At 41.1% G+C, this 22,573-nt stretch overlaps 1 protein-coding gene across 2 annotated transcripts in view; it reads left to right on the top strand.

The window, feature by feature from the left end:
• The window catches only part of STON2 (stonin 2), a 77,615-nt gene that overhangs the window by 7,252 nt on the left and 47,790 nt on the right, over window positions 1-22,573 (top strand). For both annotated transcript variants that reach the window (XM_035539352.2, XM_050710916.1), the window contains exons 2-4: window positions 10,385-10,602; window positions 11,056-11,310; window positions 17,574-17,771. In XM_035539352.2, the coding sequence (XP_035395245.1) occupies window positions 10,515-10,602; window positions 11,056-11,310; window positions 17,574-17,771 (541 nt within the window). In that variant the 5' untranslated portion in view covers window positions 10,385-10,514. The remainder of the gene's footprint in view (window positions 1-10,384; window positions 10,603-11,055; window positions 11,311-17,573; window positions 17,772-22,573) is intronic.

Raw genomic sequence — 22,573 nt, 5'->3', positions numbered from 1 at the left:
CTGTTGTTATGCAGGCTTGCAGTGGCTCCTCTTGTAGCTTCCTCAGCAAAATGCTGAGTGTAATTAAAAAATAAAAAGTGATTTGCTGCCTCCATATGCCACAGGGGTCCACGTCTCACCATGTACCCCTGCAGAATGTACATGACCTCATGTGGATACATGGCAATGTATCTTGGCTTCCTTTCCTGGAATGCGTGGAGCTGCATGCTGTCTCACCAGCACAGCTAGCTCTCAGAGGAGTAGCACCATAAGGGTGATGAGCAGCTGCTGCTCACTGAAGCGGACGATGCCAAAGAATTGGTAGTTGAAAGCAGGGAATTCTGAACTTCATATGCAGCAAAAGGCTCTGCCCTTCTGCACCTGAGGAGAAGAAACCTTTGGTGTTCTATCCCCTGTGAACTTCCAGGAGATGAGTAAGTAATGCTGGGGAATGAGTAGTACCTCTATTGCTATCTTATTGACCCTGCTGTCTGTGTATGGGCCTGCTGACAGAGATATTCCAAAACAGGTTCTTTTTTTCTCCTCTGAAACAAGTTTTATTTTTATTGACACCAATGTGCTTTCTCATATGCTCTGTTCTACACGGTAAATACACCACACACTCTTATTTCATGTTTTGACCATTATTAAACAAATACAATTGCACACAAATGTATTAGACAGTAGTAATGCAAGCATACTATTTTGTACCATGTATGAATTTGACTTGTCAAGATCTTTGTTTATACTTTGTATATAGTTTTTTCTAATGGCATATAAAATACTGGGTCCCTTTGCTCATGCACGTTTTTCTTCCAGAGATGCTTTTCTTTCTCTTGAAATGGGGTAGTCATGCTAAATGATCAGCACCATCAAGTCTAATGGGGCCTATATTTAGAGTGTCTAAAATAGAGAGTGACAACAAACATGGTATTTGTGGGTTGCCCTGAAGGACTGCAGTGTCCTGGCATCATACTAAATTGCATAATTTCAGCTGGCTCTCCAGACATTGGAAACAAGGAAGGACCAGTTGGATCATCTAAAGAATTTTCTGCCAGGGCAAGCTTCTTTCCTGTGATACCTCTTCCAGATTATTGTATTTTGTCTGGCTTTAAATGATTAAGAGGGAATTCCTCAAACTGGAAGACAGCCTCACATTTTAAGATTGCTTTTTTACGTAGGCCTCAAAAGGTGTCTCCCTTACAGTGAAGATCCCTTTTTAAACTTGATTCCTTTGAGAGGTATTGTTGCTACTGCTTTGAAGTTATCAAAGATGTTATATAGATGTATAGTTACATAGAAATTTTTTGCTGATATAGTTAATTATATGGAAATATAGAGAAAACTTGAACAGAACATGGCTTTCTGGCTCAGTATTCCTAGTCCCCTTTTCCAGCCAGCATTTAGCACAGGCAAACTTCTTTGCTTTCTTTCAGGGCTGCATCGCTTCCTCAATGGTCCTTGTTTTTCTGCTGCTTCACAGTTGGATTCTGTTTTTTTCGCTCACTCAGAATCTGTTCTCCTGTTCTGTACATACTGACAGCTCAGCTAGATGAATACCCATCCTCTGTGTTGGCATTCAGCTTCCAGTGAAGCATCTCTGCCTACACAATCCGGTTTCTGCCTTGTCTTGAATGTGACTAGTGTTTGAGGGTTTGACTTTTTTTTTCATGCTCCCTTAGTCCAGAATAAGTATAACTAATACTGATTGATGGCAACTAATCATACCCACCATTTTTAAAAAAGATTTTTTTCACCTAATTTCTAGCATAAACCACAGCATGACCTTAGTTGCAGTTCGACTGAAACCAGTCCTGAGGTGTTGGAAGAATTACACTGGCTCTCCTTTCACTGACGGAGGCGATACACAGTGAACACTGGTACAGCAGTAATTTGTTGCAAGGTCTGTAGGCAATGCTAAGATGTTAGCATCTGGCTGAACAGGCTGACATTTCGTGCAAGCCAGGATGCGAGTTTACTAGAACAATGTTTATTGTCCAGTGCTGTATTTCAGTAAACTTACGATCACTTACTTCCCTGTTTCTTTTATTAGTCCCAGTTTAGAAGAAGGATACGTACAGGCAGGGCTTTGTGATCTGTGCTCACCTCATGACAGCTGTCTTCAGTGATAGCAGGCTGCGGCGACATAGTTGGTTCAGGGGTGATTAATTGTACAACACTGCTTTTAATTTCGCTTAGATAACTTAAAAAAAAGAGAGAGAAATAATAAAGAAAAAACACACCTTGATAATCTTTACAGCAGCAAATAAAGTACAATAGCTTTTGGAGGATTTAGTAAATGGAATATATCTGCATTGCTTGGCTACATGATTTAGACAATATATGATGGAGCCTATCAGATGTGCAAACAAGGGTGCTCAGTAGGAGCTTTCTTTTGATAAATATGCTCCTTGTATGAATCACTTTATCGGGTTTGAAAGAAGAAACCAGTTTTTAAAGCCATTTTCCTCCCATATTACAGATTAGAATGTCTCTTAGAATAGCATTATCGTAGAATCATAGAACAACTCCAGTTGGAAGGGAGCGTAAAGATCAAGTTCCAACCCCCTGCCGTAGGCAGAGACACCACCCACTAGATCAAGTTGCCCAGGGCCTCGTCCAGCCTGGCCTTGAGCACCTCCAGGGATGGGGCATCCACAGCTTCTCTGGGCAGCCTGTGCCAGTGCCTCAGCACCCTCTGCGTGAAGAATTTCCTCCTAACCTCTAGTCTATATCCCCCCTCTTTTAGTTAAAAACCATCCCCTCTTGTCCTATCATTATCTGTCCAAGCAAAAAGTAACTGCTCTTCATGTTTTTTATAAGCTCCCTTTAAGTATTGAAAGGCTGCAATGGAGCCTTCTCTTCTCAAGGCTGAACAGCCCCAGCTCTCTCATCCTTTCTTCACAGAAGAGGTGCTCCAGCCCTCTGATTGTCTTCATGGCCCGCCTCTGAACCTGCTCGAACAGCCCCACATCCTTCTTGTACTGGGGGTCCCAGACCTGGACGCAGTACTCTGAGTGGGGCCTCACAAGGGCAGAGCAGAGGGGGACAATCCCCTCCCTCAACCTGCTATGTTATGTTGAGCAATAGTTGTGACTACTGCAAATTCGCTGTCCCAAAGCAGAATAAATTAACCTTTCACAAGGTAAAATGAGTATGTGTCAGAGAAAGAGAGAGACCATTGCTTTCTCAACAGCCTAAATATCCTGGTGTTGATAGCAGGAGAGAAATTTAGGTGTCCTCTCTGAAAACCGGAGAAGCTGCTGCAACAGATAAATTGTGATGTAGAGAAAACAGCAGCTGTTGACCTTTCAGATACTAGACTTGGCACAAGTATTCTTGAGGGAGATGCTTATGGCTTTCTTACCGGCACGTCACCTACACACTCTCTTTTCTTACTGTCACTGAATGTGAGCTTCCAGCAAAGCTGAGCAGTATGTTTGTGGGGCATGGTTGTATGTGTGGTTGGGTTATTGTGGTCAAGGGAAAATAAGGATATTTCAGGTCACCTCAGCTTTGACACTGGTTCTGTAACTGACTTGCAGTCTGGATTTAGGCAGATCACTTTGGAGTAATTGGGTATAGCTGTTAGTTAGTGTGGCTGCACTAGGTCTTGTGCTCAGAGAGACCCTCACCACTCTTCTGTCATCCATTGTGCCAGATGGCTTTGGTTACCTTCAGTACCACACACTGCCTCGCTCCATCTCAGTCTAAAATTGCTATCTGTATCATCAATCCATGGGACAGTGGCAGTGACCTACCTTGTAATGGCCTAGAGTGGGTTTGGCCAAGCTCTGAGCATGGAGTGCTATCAGGGCTCGCATTACTGTTCCCTTAGGAGTAATCTGTAGTGGGCAAAGCCATTGCTGCTTCCAGAGAGGCTGGAGGAGTTTCACAAGTGAGTTGTTTTGGCTCCCTTTGAGCCCTAATTCTTCCTTATCTATTGAGAACTTTCATATAAAGAGTCTCATATGCACAGATAATGACTGAACTTCTTAAGCTAAATCTGAAATCGTGGAAGTCGTGTAATGGCACATATGAACCAGAGTAAGTAAAACTGGGTCAAGTTCTAAAACGTGCCAGAAATTTTCTTAGGGCAATTTATGATCTGGGGGAGCTTTATACGTGGAAAAAATATGATTGTCAGTATCAGGAAATATGTAGAATAATCAAACGTGACTTACTCCTGTCATTATCTAGGTTATTCATAAGGTAATCTTTTCTCAGGCATTTAGACAGAAGTTGGTGTAATGATTTTTCAGTAATAATAAAATTCAAATTTGGTTCCTTTATTTCATTGCATTTCTTTCAGATATCTTTTTTCTTGTCATTTATCACTGGGTTTTGTTTTTGTTGTGGCACCCTGATGTACTTAGAACTTTCTTTTGAGGCTTGAGAACAGATTTCCAATTTGGAGTTTGTTTATTATTCAGGTCATGATGTGCTGATGGTCACTGCTTGTTGCACGCCAAGTTGAGAGGAAAAAACATGAGCTCTCACTCATTTGGAAATGTGCCCAAGGCAGCAATCATTCTGCAGTTCATGCTATTAGAGTTGTTTTGTCTGTAGAGGTTTGCCAAACAGACGTGGTCAAGATAAAATTACGTATTTTTCCTTGAGACTTTGATGCAGTTTATGAAACTTGATTGTTACAGCCAAAGTTGTAGTCATTTCTTCTTTGCTGTCCCTGTGGCTTATTTTCTTTTTCTGCTACCTGTAACATAACTTGTTTATTTTTTTTCCCTTCCATGGTCTCCTACAATAACTGAATGCAAACTACAGTAACCAGTTATAGTTTAGGTCCTTGGGATTGTACGGGAATGTATAAGCAAGAAAAATTGTATCATGTATGGATCACAAGATTTTTTAGTGCTGCTGCCATGTAAGACAATATACTTAGTCTTTATAAATTTAGATGAAACTTGCTATAGATACTACATTTGCAAAGCAAATCCTGAGTTTAATCATCTCAGGTTTTTATTCTATTTCGTTTGTTTGTTTCTGTTTTCCCATCTAACTGTACTCTAGTGAGCTCTGGGTAGTGGTGATAAAGCCTGCTGCAGTATGCATCATACGTATGTAACTTGAAGCAGTTGAAGAAATGATCCTTAGTGCTTAAAATGATTAAATGTGCTAAGCTGTTTCTGTTGAATGCAGTTGAAATGTACTGAGAATCAATGTCTGAGTTTGCTGTCTCACTATGTGAGTAGTTAATTTATTCTGATAGTGTTTCTGTAAATATACCGTGTAATTGTAGCTAATTCTAAAGTATCTCAGTGGTGCCATGAACTGCTACTACTGTTAGTGTTTGTATTCACATAGTGGTAAAAGTTCCAATTAAAGTGAAGGCTCAGTGTACAAGGTGCTGGGTATGAGACTCATGATAATTAAGAAGATAATTACATAACTTGCTCAGATATTATACTGTTGGCTTAGCAAAGAAATGGAGAAGGATGTTTCCTTTTATCTGGTGCTATAGCAAAGGTATACAAAAGGAGAGACTAGTAACTGTCAGGAGAAGAAATGGCTAGAAACTGAATTTAGAGATCAGAAATGAGAGGTTTCTAGTTATCAAAGCAGTCTATCATTTTAAAATGAACATTCATCAGTATTAGAAAGGGATTATGTAAAGTCATCAATAAAAACATCAGGAGGATTACACAGCCACTAAGTTTTATTCCAGCTCTGTGATATTTGGAGAATTGGAAATAAGTGTCACCCATTTGTCACTCAGAATTGCATACCCCAGTGTGAAACTGTTAAGCAAAAAAGGGAAACTTGAAGCAGAGATTTAAGCCTGTTAGAGTTTTGAGATCTTGTGGTCAAAGCGCTGCACTGGAATTGATGGTAAGGATCATTGGGATCAGCACATATAACATCTAGCTTTGTGTCATATTTACTATGTAGTGGTCAAACGCCTTCACAAATTTTTGAATCACAAACTGTTGACAAAAAGCTGATAAATTAGTTCACTTTTTTTTTCTCCAATTCTGCACCAAAAGCTTAATCCACATAATGCAAATCCAGAAGTAACAAAATCTAAACTGACGTGAATTCCATTTACGTACAGAGGTGTATTGCTGGCCTCGGAATACTTTGATCCAAGAAATGTGTTTCTACCTCCTTTTGTTTGAGCTGCACAGCATAAACTTTTGCTTTAACTGTAGCTCCCTTAAAGTAAAGAAAGACCCTTCTGTTCCCAATCTAGGCTCCAAAATCCATAGCTCTAGGAATAGCTATAGATATTTGGGCAGTCTAAAGGATAGGAAGAAAAACTTTAAAATTATCTTATAGAGTGTTCTCAGCATTGTTTAAGTAGTGGGTGCTGATTGTTTTGCTAAGAAAAGGATTCAGATTTGTCCGTATTGTCAAATGGATCCCCTAAAGAAATTGTACCTCTGTAGTAGTTCTGCAAGTTGCAGTATCATTTTATTAACTGAATGCATAGTGGCATTGGTAGCATGCTGGCTGAAGCTCCTTGTTTCATACTGGGTTGGCTTGGGGCATTTTCCTAGGGATGATTTTGGAAAGCGAAGAGAAGTAAAAATAATTTGAGGTGAAATTACATCTTTTACGTGTAATCTGTATGGGAATTAGCTTCATGTTATTCATAATTCTGTTACAAGTATTTAGGTCAGGTGGTGGGATTAGAGCTTTCTTCTGAAAGCTGAGAGAGTGCAAAATGCTCTATGTTGTATATTTTTTTCATCCTAACATGCCTCCACAGAGTGCCTCTGCTCTGAAAATCTTTGACACAATAATCTTCTTAGACCGTGTTTCCTTGCTTCCAGACTGCTTGTCTAAAAGCTGTGATAACCCTGCTAAGTCAACACAATCATAGAATCATTAAAGTCGGAAAAGACCTCCAAGATCATCCAGACCAACCGACCTCCTACTACCAATATTACCCACAAAACCAGGTCCCTAAGCACCACATCCAACCTTTCCTTAAACACCCCGAGGGACGGTGAGTCCAACGCCTCCTTGGGCAATTCGTTCCAATGCCTGACCACTCTTCCTGAGAAGAAATGTCTCCTAATTTCTAACCTAAACCTCGCCTGGTGCAACCTGAGGCCATTCCCTCTAGTCCTATCACTAGTTATCTGTGAGAAGGGGCCAACCCCCAGCTCCCTGCAACTCCCTTTCAGGTAGTTGTAGAGAGTGATAAGGTCTCCCCTGAGCCTCCTCTTCTCTAGACTAAAACAACCCCAGGTCCCTCAGCTGCTCCTCAAAGGACTTGTGTTGCAGGCCCTTCACCAGCTTCGTAGCCCTTCTCTGGACAAGTTCCAGGGCCTCGATGTCCTTCTTGTACTGAGGGGCCCAAAACTGAATGCAGTACTCGAGGTGCGGCCTCACCAGAGCAGAGTACAGGGGGACGATCACCTCCTTGTTCCTGCTGGCTACACTATTCCTAGTACAAGCCAGGATGCCGTTGGCCTTCTTGGCCACCTGGGTACACTGCCAGCTCATGTTCAGGCAAGCATCGACCAACACCCCCAGATCCTTTTCCTCTGCACAGCTTTCCAGCCACTCTGCCCCAAGCCTGTAGCGCTGCATGGGGTTGTGGCTAAAGTGCAGGACCCGGCACTTAGCCATGTTGAACTTCACCCCATTGGCCTCTGCCCATCAATCCAACCTGTCCAGGTCCCTCTGCAGGGCCTTTCTACCCTCCAGCAGATCAACACTTCCCCCCAGCTTGGTGTCATCTGCAACCTTCTCCTTTATGCACCAAACTCGGAATTCTGTACAAAATTCTATCAGTGGGGAAATTGTATAATCTGAGTATGCACTTAATGCTGCACTTCGTGGTAGCCTGATGTTTTTCGTTCTTACTATCTATTGTAAGGTACGTGTCTGCAGTATATACTGCATTCGTGTGGAGACCCAGAACCGCATCCAACAGCTTGATCTGGAATTGGGGCTAGGGGCAGTCATTTCTCATGCTGTGACGTGAGGGTTTCTGTGGTGCTGAAATGAGAGGGTGCCTGGTAAAAACCTGGGAGTAAAACCAAACAGAACAAATCCAACTCCAGCCAGCTATTCTAGACTGAAGTTTTGCTGTCTGGTATTGAGTGGATTTAGAAAGTATGCTTGTCCCAAGCCAGTAGGGTTAAAAAAAAAAAAAGGCAAATCTATGCTAAAATAATGGTATAATTCTCCCACATACCTGCACAGCTGAAACAGTTCATTTTCTTGCCTTCTTTCATGACTTTTTTTCCCTTGACATTTAAAAAAAAAAAAAAGCTCTACTGGCGTCTGTGTGCATTAAAAGCAAAATAAACTGTTTTCTTTTTTCATTTCCTGTCATTTCATGCTTCCGTCAGGTTTTTTCCAGGAGAAAGGAGAGGCCAGTACTCAGTTGTTTAGGAAAAGATGACTTAATTGGTCTCATGAGGAGAGCAAGATAGCAAGGTCAACCTCTCCTCCCATCACCTGGAGTCCCTGGGACCCTAAATGTCAGTTTATTCTTTTTCTCTTAGCTCACCTCTATGCTTAGTTTTGTGTTTTTTTATTAAGAGCACCCAAAATCAGTTCAGTCTGAGGCAGGGAAAGGCCTGCACGCTACATGAATGAACCTGGGGAGGAACAACCCCAGGCCGCAGTATATGCTGGGGGCCACCCAGTTGGGGAGCAGCTCTGCAGAAAAGGCCCTAGGAGTCCTGGGGGACACCAAGCTGAACGTGAGTCAGCAATGTGCCATTGCTGCTGAAAAAGCTAACAGTGTTCGTGGCTTGCGTTAGGCACAGTATTGCAAGTACATCAAGAGAGGTGGTCCTTCTGCTTTACTCAGCACTGGTGAGGCCACACATGGAGTGCTGTGTCCGGTTCTGGGCCCCAGCACAAGAGAGATATGGACATACTGGGAACAACTCAGTAGAGGGCCGCCAAGATGATCAGAGGTCTGGGGCACCTCACCTGTGAGGAGAGGCTGAGTTGGGACTGTTCAGCCTAGAGAAGAGAAGGAGGGATCTTATCAATATCTATACATAACTGAAGGGAGGGTGCAATGAAGATGGAGCCAGGCTCTTTTCAGTGGTGCCCAGTGCCAGGACAAGAGGCAGTGGGCATAAACTGGAATGCTTCAGAAAATGAGTATGGACCCATGAATTCTCTCTATTAGGTGTCAGGCTGTTGTGTGACTTTCAGACTTCTGAAGTTTTTAGCTCTTTAAGGCAGCTCTTATCTGCTGATCGGCCTTTACCAGTCCAATAACTTTGTGGCCCTGAATAGAATAATCATGCTGGAGCTATGGAATAATCTACTTCCTGCAGAAAATGCTTCAAGAGTCAATGTATTTAAATATTGTTCTGTCCTTTGGACCTAAACAATGTTTAGGGTAAGGAGAAGCCTCAGTGAAATATCTGTTCTTGTACACCAACATGAAATTTCACCACAAAATATATATGCTAGTTGGGTGAGAGACAGAGATGCCTTGTAAAGCGCATGAAAATAATAAGTTTGAGTTTTAGTATTTTCAAGTACTTAAATACCATGGCAACAAGAGCTTCAGTACTTGAGGTGATTAGGGACAGAATTCCCACTCTTTCCTAGACGGAGGCAATAGTCCTCTGAGAGTTTTGAAGTGTTCTGCAAATCTGAGGCAGTCACAGGTGCTTGTAAAAGGAGAATTTCTCTCTCTGGGCCTGACCTTCCCAGCTATTAGCTGACAGGCAGAGTCCTTGGCAGTGTCCCATCCACTCTAGCAGACTCACAGATCTGTGTGGGGTACATCCCATTGAATAAAGTTGCTGCTTCTGTGGAAGTGTTTGCTGGGCTACCGCAAAATCGTGCTTAACTCCAGGCAAGATTTAAGACGTTTTTTAAACTCAAAATCTGACATTCCAGTCAAGTGGCACAGTTGAAAGTGCAGCTATCTGAGAGGGCATCTTTTCATGCCCAGACTGTGATGAGAGTCATGGGCAATCCATCCCAGTTCCAGAACTGGATACTTAAATTTTATTGATAATGTGGCGTGCAGCTTATTGCTAGCTCTTGAGAAGGATCAGATATAAGTGGCAAACTGAACAAGGACATGACAACACATTGGAATTCAGGCTACGTTGCACCATAACCAAAATTCATTGGACTGGGGGGAGTTCCCTGATAACCTCTCTTACAGGGTTTCTGAGAGACATAGATCCCTGAGTAAGGAATTGTTGTTTTTGATGACTGACTGTTTTAACATGAGGATATTTCAAGACCCTTGGAAGCTTTAATCAAGGAGTTGTTCAACTGTAGCCTTCCTCTAGTCACAGGTGACATTCCTCTCTTAAGGGTGGCAGCATTTTGACAGTACTGTGCCTGTGATAGATAAAGTGTCTTAATATTCTGTATTATTAAAATAGTGGCACCGGTTTCTCCCATTTAATTTTCTAAAAAGCATTATTTAATCCTTTCTTAACAGCATTTGAAAAGAAAAGAAAAGAAAGCGCAAAGGAAGAATTTCCCTCTGTTGGCTTATCTTCACTGTGCCTCTCTCCCAATCTGCTTCCTCCTTATAATCACCAAGTGAAGATGAGTAGCCTGCTGTGAATATGACGTCTCTGACTAGCGTCATTGCCTCCAACCAGTCTGAGTGGGTGTGTTTCGCAGATGAACTGCTCCTCCCGGTTAAGCCACGAGGTAAGGTACTTCTTTTTTCTTTGAATTGTTTAAGACCTTTTGTTGGAATTATTCTATCATATACATAGCATAGCGTGTTATCATACCATTTAGGATCATATAACTTGCTTTCTAAGTGGAAGTGATATGAGTAAAGGTTGAATTATGTCCTGTTACCCTGATGTAATATGAGAATTGGGGCCAAAAGTGTAAAGCACTTTCCCAGCTTTTAGCACAGATCTATTATAGGGTTTGGGTCTGTCCTTAGAGATACAAGGCAATATCCAACTGACCATGAAGGAAATCTCACCCATTACACTGGGCATAGATTTGCACTTAATTGTTAGGTTAAAAACTGTATTAGGTGAAGGAAAATTTTGCATGTACATTCAAAGTCAAATTTTAGAGATTTCAATAAAAAACAATGAAGTAATGGTCATTCCTACTAATATTTCTATTTTTTCTCCATTTTAGGTAGCACTGAGGAGCCTCTGGAAAAATGTTTTTCTTCTTCAGACACTTCCTCAGAAGAGAGCCATAATGCGGATGGAGAATTTCAGGACCTCTCCCACACAGAGACAGATGATGCAGGTGACAAGCCCAAGGAGGATTCTACCGTGCTTGGGAACCATGTGTGTCCCAGAGCTGACCTGTCATCATCTATCAGAGCTTGGGTTCAGTTTGAAGATGCACCATGGACCAGTGCTCCAACCACCCATCCACAAGCAGGTGAGGCACATGCATGAAAAGGTCCATTCCAGTAATTTAACAAAATACAGTGAGAGCCTACCAGATTTTTACCTTGCTCTTTGGTTTCTCAGAGGTTGAATTTTGATTACTGTGTACTGTATTTTAACACAACTAATGTTGTCAGAGTTTCAAAAAGGGGTTATAACATAGTTCTGGATTGAACTAGCAACATAAACACAATGTCTTTTCTTCAAGGAAAAAAAATGAAAAGCTTCCGTGATCCATTCAGCCTATATCTTGACCTTGGAGAGTGCTGACATGCATTCTTGGGGAAACAATGCAGTGGTATTTGTAGTAGTGATGTTTGTTATGTAGAGGAATGAACAGCCATCTGAAAAGTCTGAGATGTGTTTGCCCCTGTAATCTGGAACTGAAAGAATATTGATTCCTCTCTATGTTTGATGTCGTTATCTGCTCAAAATCCCCACACTGCTTTTGCCAGAAGCTTAGAAAGACCAACTGCTGGTGTGCCAGTTCCATCAGTACTTTTTGCTGTCTTCTGATGCTCAAGCACCTTGAGATTTACAAAGACAACAGAAATTGATCCTGTCTCCAGGACTGCATATGTTTTTGTTCCAATGTAAAAGTTCTTTCTGACATGCTTCAAACATGCATGCAAAGCTTCTGGCTTACCTCCTCAGCTTGCATTAACTCATACAGCTATATAAGCTTCTAGCTTTTCTGTACAAACATGCTTCTGCCCCTCCTTATAGGAGACTGCGGAGTAGTTGCCCAAAGAAAACATTTAGTTTACTTTTTCATGCCTAAATTGAGATACTCTCTTAATAATACCACCTGGTTACTTCTAGTTATTAAAGTGGTTTTAAAAGGTACGGTTTTATTCTGCTCAATGAGTCCATCAAATATTCCCTGCAGCGTAAATAGTGCTTCTGTCAGAAAACTTGGATTAGCAACTTTGAATTGGGCTTTAAGTTTTTTGTTTCCCATCAGCTCTTTTTGTGGGTCCTACAGGTTAGTCCACTTGAGACAGTGGTTAGACTTTTGTGCAAGACAGGTGGGGGAATCTTCAGGCAAAGATTTTTCTCTTAAGCTCTTCATAAGTCCTACTTACCTCTATGTTTGTTTGTTAATTGCGCTTAGTTGTAAATACTTACTGATCCTGGTGAAAAGGAGAGAAAGAATAGCACTCACAACTGTAAATTTGTAAAACTAAGGTGCTTTACCTCTCTATTAGCTAATTTCACAGTTAGGTGAAAACAATACAGACCCTCCTCCTTTCTCTTATTCACACATACATACAGCCATGTACTTTTTCAAATGTAGCTGTTGGTTGCTCTTACACCACATTTCCTTCCTAATGTGATGTCCTTGTTGACTGGAAGATCTTAAGTGCACCTTCTTATTAAACAACAACAAAAAATATTTGATCAGACTAAAGAAAGGTAGCTGGAAAAAAAAAAACATAAAACTAATTTAATGGTGTATTACTTGATTTCCTGTTCTTAAAGGGATGTGGCTGAGTTTCAAGGTCTGTGCTTAGCAAGAGCAGTGCCTCTTGGTTTGTATTTTCGGTCACAGGATACAGGTCATAGGCAGAGCTCTTGGATATCCAAAAGAGGTGGTCAGAGAAGACTGTTCAAAAACATGGCTGTTTTTAAAGAAGGCACCCATTTTTGCCCTGTGAGGGCTTGGCCTAAGTGATCCATGCCACTGGAGGGATATTTCCACTCTAACTTTCAGCATCAGACTGAGATTAATGGAGGAGGATGGTTCCCCTGGCGGGCATATTGTGAGCCTTGCTTTGTTACTCCCTGTAATCCCTGTGTGGGAGGCTGCTTTTCTCTATTTACTATATAGGAAGCCTAGGGAGATTTTTTCTAAAATGAGGTGATGTGCATAACCTGAGTATAAAATCCGTATTTATGAGGTAGTCCCACTCCTATTCAAGATTCCATCATTTAAATGGCCAGACCAGCACAGCTGACAGCCACCAAAGGGAAAGTCACAGAGCAGGAGAGATGACAGCTCTTTGTTGCTGGCTGTCTACTCTGAGGGGGTTTTGACAGCCAGAAGTAGGACAAACTTCAGACTTGTTCTCGGTTAATTTGCAGTCACATCTTTTTCTGTGGGCAGCAGCAAAGCCAGAATCTTTCTGTTACAACCGTGATACGCTGACACGGTCTGTGGAAAGCTTGCGGTGACAGCAATTGTTCATTTCCAGTAGCAAACAGCCCACATGAGAACAATAGTGAATAGCCAGTTGGAGGGGAAAAGTAGGAACACCGACTATCAACAGACAGATTGGTGTGAGAAGGATGGAGATGTTTGAAATCTGTTTCCTGTGTAGGCAGCTGTGAAGAGCGATGTCCTGAAGTCTCAGCATCCCCAGCCGTGTTCCTGTCAGGGCTCCAACACTTAGGAAATTGTCTGTCTGTCTCTCCACACTGAAGCATCTGCACAGCTGACTAGATGATTACCCTGACTGATGGCCAGGCTGCCTGGAAGCACGTTTTGAAAACGGCTCACAAAAGGATGTTTCCAGAGCACCTTAAGAGCAGAGAGGACAGGTTCTAGGTGAGACAGATGCTATCTTCTTCTAACCTTAGTGTCACTATACTTCTGCACAGGTTCCTCAGAAAGGGAATCTGTCCAAAAGTGATCACCATCTGGAAAAATTATTATTTTAAAACGGCAGCTACCACGTGGTGGTTATCCTGTAAGAAATATGTTTAAAAGAAAAGCAAATCTAATGCTGGACTCTTTTTCTGGTAAAAGTGAAAACATTATTGAGGGAGCAGAAACCAGGGGGACTGATAGTAAGAAACAGAGCTGAAAAGAATTCAGAAGATGAAAAGAGCGTAAAGGCTGAGGTGTAGCAATGAAAAACATACATTGTGAGCCTTAGAGTAGAAATTGCCTTTGTTTAGGACATTCCTGTAAACCCTTCATTCTACCAGCTTCAGACAGAATAAATGCCTGAAACATTTGAAAACCAAAATCTCTTACTTTCAAAATATTTCTGCCTTTCACGTTTATGCATAGGCGACTGACAGCTGCATAGTCATGTGGCTTTCTCCTGGGAAGCAGTAGCTCTTGAGTGAGGCCACAGAAATATTTAGTCACAGAAATGATGCATTGTGATGCCCTCTTCTACATTTCCCTTTTGCTGGAAAAAGAAGAAACCTGATTTTTCTCATAGTTATTATCTGGCTAGTCAGCCTCGTCAAACTGATAGTGCAGAAATGAAAACTGGGATGTTTAGAAATCACCCAAATGTTCCTATCACAAACGTTACATAATCAGTAAATGATCACAGCCAGCCAGTGACATAACATTTGCATTTGTTATACAATGGGCTTTCAGCTAGCAATCTCATATTCTATCGGTGTTAGCTGCACCCTTGCATTCAATGAGGTATTCAGCAAAGCACCAAAATTAGAGCGAGGCAAGATCTATTACATCATCTGTTCCACCCCCACTCCTTCTTCCCGAGAGCTTTGTCTAGTTTTAAATGGCTCAAGTAACTTGGTCTCATACTGTGTCCCTGGAGAGGCTGTCCCACAGTGAGACAAATCTCAGTTTAACCATTTTGTGCTGTTCTGTCTGAAAATGGAAAGTACGTGCAACATGAGGTCAGCAACTGAAATCTAGACGACTTTGATGCTGTCTTAAAATCAAGAAAATCTGAGGTCCTGTGTGATAGGAAAAAAACAATGTTTATGTTAACAAGGTTTATGGGAATACAGTGCAGGGATCAAGGCATATGTCCTCAAAACATCTAAAAGGAATGAATGCTTAAAAGTAAATCTGCTAATTAAAATCCAAGCCAATGTATTAAGAACAAATGGATGCAGAAAAATAAAAATGCAAATAGAAGGAAACATTGGAAAACACAGAAGGAAACACTTTGGGAAACAAGGAGTTGATTTTTCACTATTCTTTGCATGCTATGGGATTTGCATTTTCGGAACAGTTCTGTCCCTGGTCTTTTAACACAAACAGATTTCTGAGGACTGCTGCAACTGGAAGGCTTTGCCTCTGCATCCACTGACATTGGAGGCTGAATTCCAAATTTTTTGGAAAAAAACCTACATCATTTGGGATTTCTGTTTCAGCACTTCCGGGAGGCTGGAGAGCAGCAGGAGCATCTGAAGACAGGCCTAAACGTGCAGATGTTTGTTTCAGCTTGTCTTGCTTTTTGAGATTGATAGTTGTTTGACTCAGTATAGGGGAAAATTTTATAGTTTCAAATTCAGGAACCTAACAGTGGTAGGTGGAAGCTGACTGTAGTAAGATTCTAAGGAATGCTTGTTACGGTAAAAGCTCTCTATGGTTACTGTTTTCCAAAATAAAAGTCACTTTATTTAGAAAAAATGTATTCTTCCAAAGTGGCACAACTTACCTGCAGTGAAATTAATTTGCCCTAGAAGTACTCTGCAATGATGTTCCAATCAGTGTCACTCCTTAGACAAAATTTGGGTTTGGAAAGCAACAAACAAAAAAGAATTACTATTATTATATAAGTATATGAATTATTAAATCCTATGGGTGTCTAAATTAGCTGGTTTTTCATATTGCTGACTGACTTTAACAAAAAAAAAAAAAAAAAGGGCACCACTGCAAATTTACAGCTAAGATCTTTTTTATCAAACACACCTAGAAAAAGTGTGTCTTGTTACTGGTTCACGTATGGAGATCAGCATTTAAGCTTGTCTTCTGTGTCCAATTGAGCATTGTCTGTCAAAACAACTTCAGGTAAAGTTTTAAGGTTTGCTTTTCAGATACCTCACACAATGTTTAACAAAAGGCCTGAGGGGCTGGCAGACTATAATCAGGTACTTGTCATCACTTCTTGACAGGCATCAAGCATGACACAGTGCAGAATTACTGAATGGAGAAGTGGGGCTTTTTAGGTTGTGTTACTATAACATAGTTGTCAGTATGTGTGATGTGATAAGGAGATAGATCTACTTTCAGCTCCTCATCCTTCAGGATGACTACTCAGAAGCAGCTCAGTACATAGGCTCACAGCTGTACAAATATAAATAGATTAGTGCTTGCTTACCTGAGGGCAACAGCACAGCTATATAAAGTAAATTTGCACTTCTTAGCTGGCAAGGCAGGGAGCACTGTTTGCATAGTACCTCTATGCACACAGAAAGGTATGTTTTTCCATAACGAGATGGTGTCCCATCACACTGTTCTGATGGAGAGAGAGAGAGAGAGAAATCCTCTTCAACATTAATTTGCCATTTTCTTCCAAAGTATTTGTCAGCCTGATAAAGGTTGGTTATGTGTTACATGGTGAGACAGGAACCTCTGTATCTCAGGATGTTCTATAAATGCAGATTTGAGGTGCATTGAGATATTTGTTGGTTTAAAAGATAAACATAGATTTACAAATTTAGCAAACAGTTATTATGCCAAGGTTAAATCAGAAATTAGAAATTCTTTAGTTCGGGAAGATTTTTTACTGCATCTTTTTTTTTCCTCTTTACTAGAGTCACCCATTTGTTAACTCAAATGTTAATGTGAATGATGTGGTGGGTAGAGTATACAAGATAAATTCATAGCAGTGCACGTATGAGATTGTTTTATCAGCTCTGGATGATGGTTAGGCACGACTTACTGCTTGGCATGTAGGCTGTGGCAAGAAAGTAGGATGGGATTTTTGGCCTAAACTAAGCAGAAATTTTATTCAGTTTATTCAGATTGGGGCACTTCATTCTGCATATTCAGACACAAAAGCCGTTTCTAATTCACATCAATAGGTCATTTTATTTTTATACTCTACTCCCATATGTAGCTTCCTTAAGATGACTGCTACATTTGAATGGGCATCACAAGTACAGAATGCTTAATGAAATATAATAAAACTACTTTATAAAATCTATAGTACTACAAGAACTCCACTGTGTCACACAACACAGATACTCAGATCTTGTCAGCAGTGGCAGAAGCATGAAATCTAACTGCTCTGAAAAGGTACTGTTTCTACGATACATGAACAACAGGAAAACTAATAGCTGCCAGCAGTACGGGATGTAATGCAGGCAGCTGAGTAGTGCTGCTCCCATCCAGTGGAGGCTAACAGTGCCACGCACTCGTTAAGTTGTTGTGTGTTTGTTATAAAATAACTGTGTTGCTGTGGGTGTTGGAATTAATACTTAGAGAGTCTCAGTACAAGGTATAGTGTATCTCTGGAACAGTGATCATCTGCTTCTGGAGGATAGATAGCCTTGTAAGTCTCTCAGTGGTGCTTGTTTGTTTCCTGCATCCAGTGTCTCCATCAAAAGCACCCAGCTGGACCTCCCCCTCCTCCAATTCGTCTGAGAGGCATGCCCATGCATCGGAGAGCAGCTGGACAACCAACTCAGAGGATACCAGCAGCCCCAGCATTGCTCCATCCTACACAGATCTGCAGTCAGTTAATACTGAGGACTTGACTAGTGGTGGAACATCTGCAGCAGATTCAGCTGGTAAGAAGGGAGCTTCAAGTTTCTGTCTCAGTCTTTTTGACATTACTCAAACACTGTGCTCAGAATTGAACTACAGGAAATGCATCCAAAGCAGAACAAACTCAAGGATTAGGCAAACTAATGCTTTTTTTTAAGGTCCAATCCCCAAGTAATCTCACTTGGATTTTGCACACCCATGATATGTGCAGGCTGCCAAAGTAAGAGCCAAACACAACTGTGTACATGTTGGTGGACTTAGCTCAGTGAAATGCTGCAGTATTTCTTTTGCATACCACATCAGCTTAAGCTCTTGGTATATGAGGAGCTCGCTTTCAGTATATTCTGGGAGAAGTCCGGTGCCCTTCCTGATCTTCTGTGCAGAAATGTTTTTAATTCACCGAAGTGTTCAGCTGAGGCAGGCCCAGGTCTCCACACTTCCCACAGTTTCAGTGACTGCCAAAACACAGATCTAGGCTGCTGGATGCACTGTTATTGTAGAATAATAAAAAGACAGCATAGGAGATGACAGGTGGTGGTTCAGCAGCAGATTTTGATCCATTAAGGATATTGGCTGACCTTACAGTGATCTGTTCATGCCAGATGATGCCCTGACTGCAGAGAAATGTGCTGTGTGGCATTGCAGCTCTTTGCACCTCAGTTGTATTCTAGAACCTCTGAAGCAGGAGAAACATAGCAGAGTGGTGCCATCAATGTCATGCAGAGCTGGGATGATGAGAACTCCTGCATGATAAAGCAGACTTTCACAGAGCACAAAAAGAGCTCCTCTTGGGCTTGCCATGTCAGAACACAAAAAGGAAAGAAATATGTAGCTCCAGGAGCAGGCAATTCCTGGAGCACCTGCAGTATATTGGAAGCTATCCAGCTGAGTCGGAGGACAGTCAGTGGCTACCCAGTTCGATGAAAATTGATTTGCTGGTGCCATAATAGCTCAGACAAGTAAGGCATTTAATAATGTGTTTTGCTCTTAGGTGGTGAGTGTAACAATGTGTGTAACAGATGTGCTTTGCTGCTCTAAAAAAAAAATCATCAAAAACAAGAAATCAAATTTTGATCTATTTAGTGATGATCAGGACAATACAAGTAGATCAGGTTCAATATTTTTTCAAGTAAGAAAAATGTATAGATGAGAAAAGCTTGAAAAAATCTGGTCGGTGCTCAGAGAAAAGTTATGTTAGCAATGGTGAATTTTTATTGCCCAAACACCATAGAAGATAATCTTGGATCCACTGTTTGAACATATCACCACCTGTCTTGAATTTATGCTGCATGCAAAATGCTTAAGCATCTACTGCATGTCAAAGTTCAGGGCACAGCATTTTGCGAGGGAACAGATGAAAGCCTGAGGTAGGTCTGAATGCAGGCATACACAGAGCTGAGTCCCAGTGGTGAGAATTGTAGTGTCCAGGGCTGTTAGGCTATAAGCAGGTAAGACTAGCTGGCAATCAACTTTCTCTCAATTTACACAAGATGTAGGAGCAAAACCATTCCATGGGCTTGAGCTTTATCTAGCGCATGTGTTTATGTAAGATACGACCTTGGAAGATATCCTAGAATGATGGTAGAGACCTCAGCAATCCCAGTCTGAGAGTTTACCCTCACTATGGGAGGGACCACAGAAAGCCTCCTGACTGTTGGAGTCAGGATAAGCTCAGTGATACCCTGTAAAGACAGTGAGGTTTACAGCAGTGAAGGTAAATGCAGCATGAGCAGACCTGAAAGCAAAGATTTGCTCTTCAGAGAGCAGTTAGAAGATGTTGTGCTTTATTGCCAGTACTGGTTTGAACTCCAGCACCAAGAAGCCTTTTACGATACCTTTGTTATATGAGGGACTGTTCCAGCCTGCAGCAGCTAGCCAATAAATGTGGATCAGACTGTCCATATAACATGGGCACCTTTATACGGTTATAACAACAAGAACTTTACAAGCCAGGAATTGTAAACTGCTGGGGTTTCACAGTGTTTGTGAAGCTGTATTTGGTGCAGTGGCCTGTAGCTTCAGAGCTTCCTCCCATGCATTGCTGTGTTGCTCAGCTTGGATCAAGGAGCATGGAGAGAAGCACTTTTGGCATTTGTGCTGTACTCTGCAAGATAAATAACACAGGACATCTCTGTTACTGATACAATTGAAGTATTTATTTATTCTGAAATGGATGCCTGCCTCCATTTTTTTTAAAGAAAGACCAAATATCTACACATAAGGGGAGCAAGGGAGAGGTTTTCCTTGTGATTTGAGATTTGGAAGCACTGAGATCTGTTCAGAAGTTGCACACAACTACCTCACAGCTAAATGTTTCACATTAGAACAGTGTGTCCCTTACATAGCTTGGCTTGGATTTCTGCACTTCACTGTTCATCTCTAAAATAATTTTATTTATATAAATTAAAAATAAATATTGACTTATTAAAAATTAATATATGTAGGATCTGTATGTATATACTAAAATAGATAAGATGTATTATACGTTAGCACATGTAATATTTAATAAAGTCTATATTACATATAATCATGAAGTTCATATATAATTATATGCATTATATATATTATATATGGCATATATTACTCTGATTTTCTATGATACAGGCATAGAATTATCATATATACGATATATGTTTACACGTATATACACACATACATACACACCCTTGTGTAGATGTTTGCTGTATATTTTAGGAGTTTTACTGCCAGTTCTGTTGTTGTTTATGCTCTGATTGGTATCTAAGGAGAGCTGCAGCTACGCCAGGTTTGATGTTGACAGTTCAGCTTGCTGAGCAGTTGTCCTGTTTGGCGTTCTCCTAAAACTCCAGGACTATTGGGGATTGTGAGGGAATCACTCCGTTATTATTTTCTAACATCTGCATGTTTGGAGCTAGAAGGTTGCATGTGTGACCCCTAATGGCTCAACATTTAGAAAGTTAACAAATAACACAAGGAATTAACTTTGAGAGTTTTGTTATTTTAAAAGTAAACTGTGTGTTTTGAGGGGATTCTGCTGCTTTCTTTTTAAAACTTGGAGATGACAGCTCTGGCAAGCTTAGCTTCAGCTATTTCTTGAAGGTGATGGAGGGCAAGTACTAGCTGAAGTTTGAACTTTTCAAACCTTCCTCCTCGCCTTTTATGCAGTAGTTTTCATACAAATACTGTTTCTTTGACTGTAGTCTGCCAGATACTGAGTCCTGGTATTATGACTGCAAGAATGGTATTCTGTAGGTTTCAAACAAGCAGCTTTGAACAGATTATACAGCTATGCAGTGTGTTGGCATTGAATGCAAGAAACTGGCTAAAAGCATTGTTACAAGCTCTGGAGGTACTGAACATTAATAACCAGACCAGAGGGGAAATAGCATATGCTGACAGTTACCGCCTTCTGCCCAGAACTGCACTTCAGCGACACTGTGTAAATATTAACCAACTTGTTCTGGTTCCAAGTCCCAGACACAGGACAAATTCTAGGTGGGAGAGCCTGCCAAAGTCAGCTGGGGAGACTGCACAGAGGAGCATCGAACCCTGCCTTCAGGGAGGAGGGGACTCAGGAATACGATGAGGAAATAGCATCCAGAATCTGTTCTTGCACTTGTTCAGTGCCAGAAGCGAGTTTTTTTTTTCTTCCTCACATCCAATACTAGCCAGCAGCTAGCAATTCAGGAATTTTATAAACCAGTTTTAATCCAATATTTTTCTTAAGATATTTCTAACTTCTTTAACGCATGTGTGAGGTAGAACGGGAAAGCTAGGCCTAGATAATTCAAGCAGTGGAGAAGTTCTGATCCCAAATCAGATCTGCGTACTGAAAATCAGTTCTTCTTTAACACTTCATGAATGCTTTAAGGAACCCAAATATCCCAGTGTCCTCTGCAAAGGTATTGTTGGAGTCACTGTCTTTGTCCCTCCTTATGGCAGGAAGGAGAGGCACAGGAAATCTGGCAGGTGAGAGAGGGAAATGTTAGAATGAGGAAAGAATCAGTACTGCAACAAGCCAAAGTATATTTTTATCTATTATGTTGAGAGAATTATGAAACAGGCTTGGTCTGCAGTCATCTTCTAAGATCAGCAGGGAGAACTATAATATTCTGCATATCTCAGGCCAAAGAACCTCACCCAGTCTTTTCTGCACCCAACCCATATCCACAGTCTGAGATACTGCATGTTCTGAGCAAGTATCTCCGTAACATTTTTCTGATTAATATTAACAGCAGCAAAGCTTGCCCCTATTCAGCCATCTCCAGCCCTTCAAAACTCCAAGTGTTTTCAACATGCAACTTTTTAAGTTTCAAAAAGGGTTGCCCTAGTGATAATACTTAAAGCAGAATCGAGATGTCAGTGAGCTCAGCTCTGCCAGCTCTTGTGACCTCAGCTGAGGCTAAAAGTAGTCCACTAACCTCAAAAGGTTCAGTATCTGCTTCATCTGTCCTCTAAAAAATAACTCTGATTAGTTATCTTCTCTGTTTCCCTGCCTTCCGAAGAAGAATGGTGTAAGCTGCTGTGGGACTGTCAGATTCTTGCTCGTTCTTCAGGAATGCTGATGAGTTTCAGGAGGAGAGGATATAACATTGCTCTCATACGAATAAAGGAGTTAGAAGAAAAATCAAAAATGTCTGTTCCTACTCATTCCTACTAGGCTGTCTTATCCTGCTTTCTCCTGTGAATTAGTCTGGCTTCCTTTGCATCCCTGAAAACACCAGGTCTAGGAGAGGGAAGAGGCAGAGTAAAGGAGGAGAAAGTGATGGTTTGAAAGAACTGGGTCTGATTTTCATTGTTGTGTAGGAACATTTCAGTTAAAAACATATATACATAAATATGTTTT

This window comes from Cygnus atratus, chromosome 5 (genome assembly GCF_013377495.2).
Source record: "Cygnus atratus isolate AKBS03 ecotype Queensland, Australia chromosome 5, CAtr_DNAZoo_HiC_assembly, whole genome shotgun sequence".
NCBI lineage: Eukaryota > Metazoa > Chordata > Aves > Anseriformes > Anatidae > Cygnus > Cygnus atratus.
This window is presented reverse-complemented; position numbering and strand designations above follow the sequence as displayed.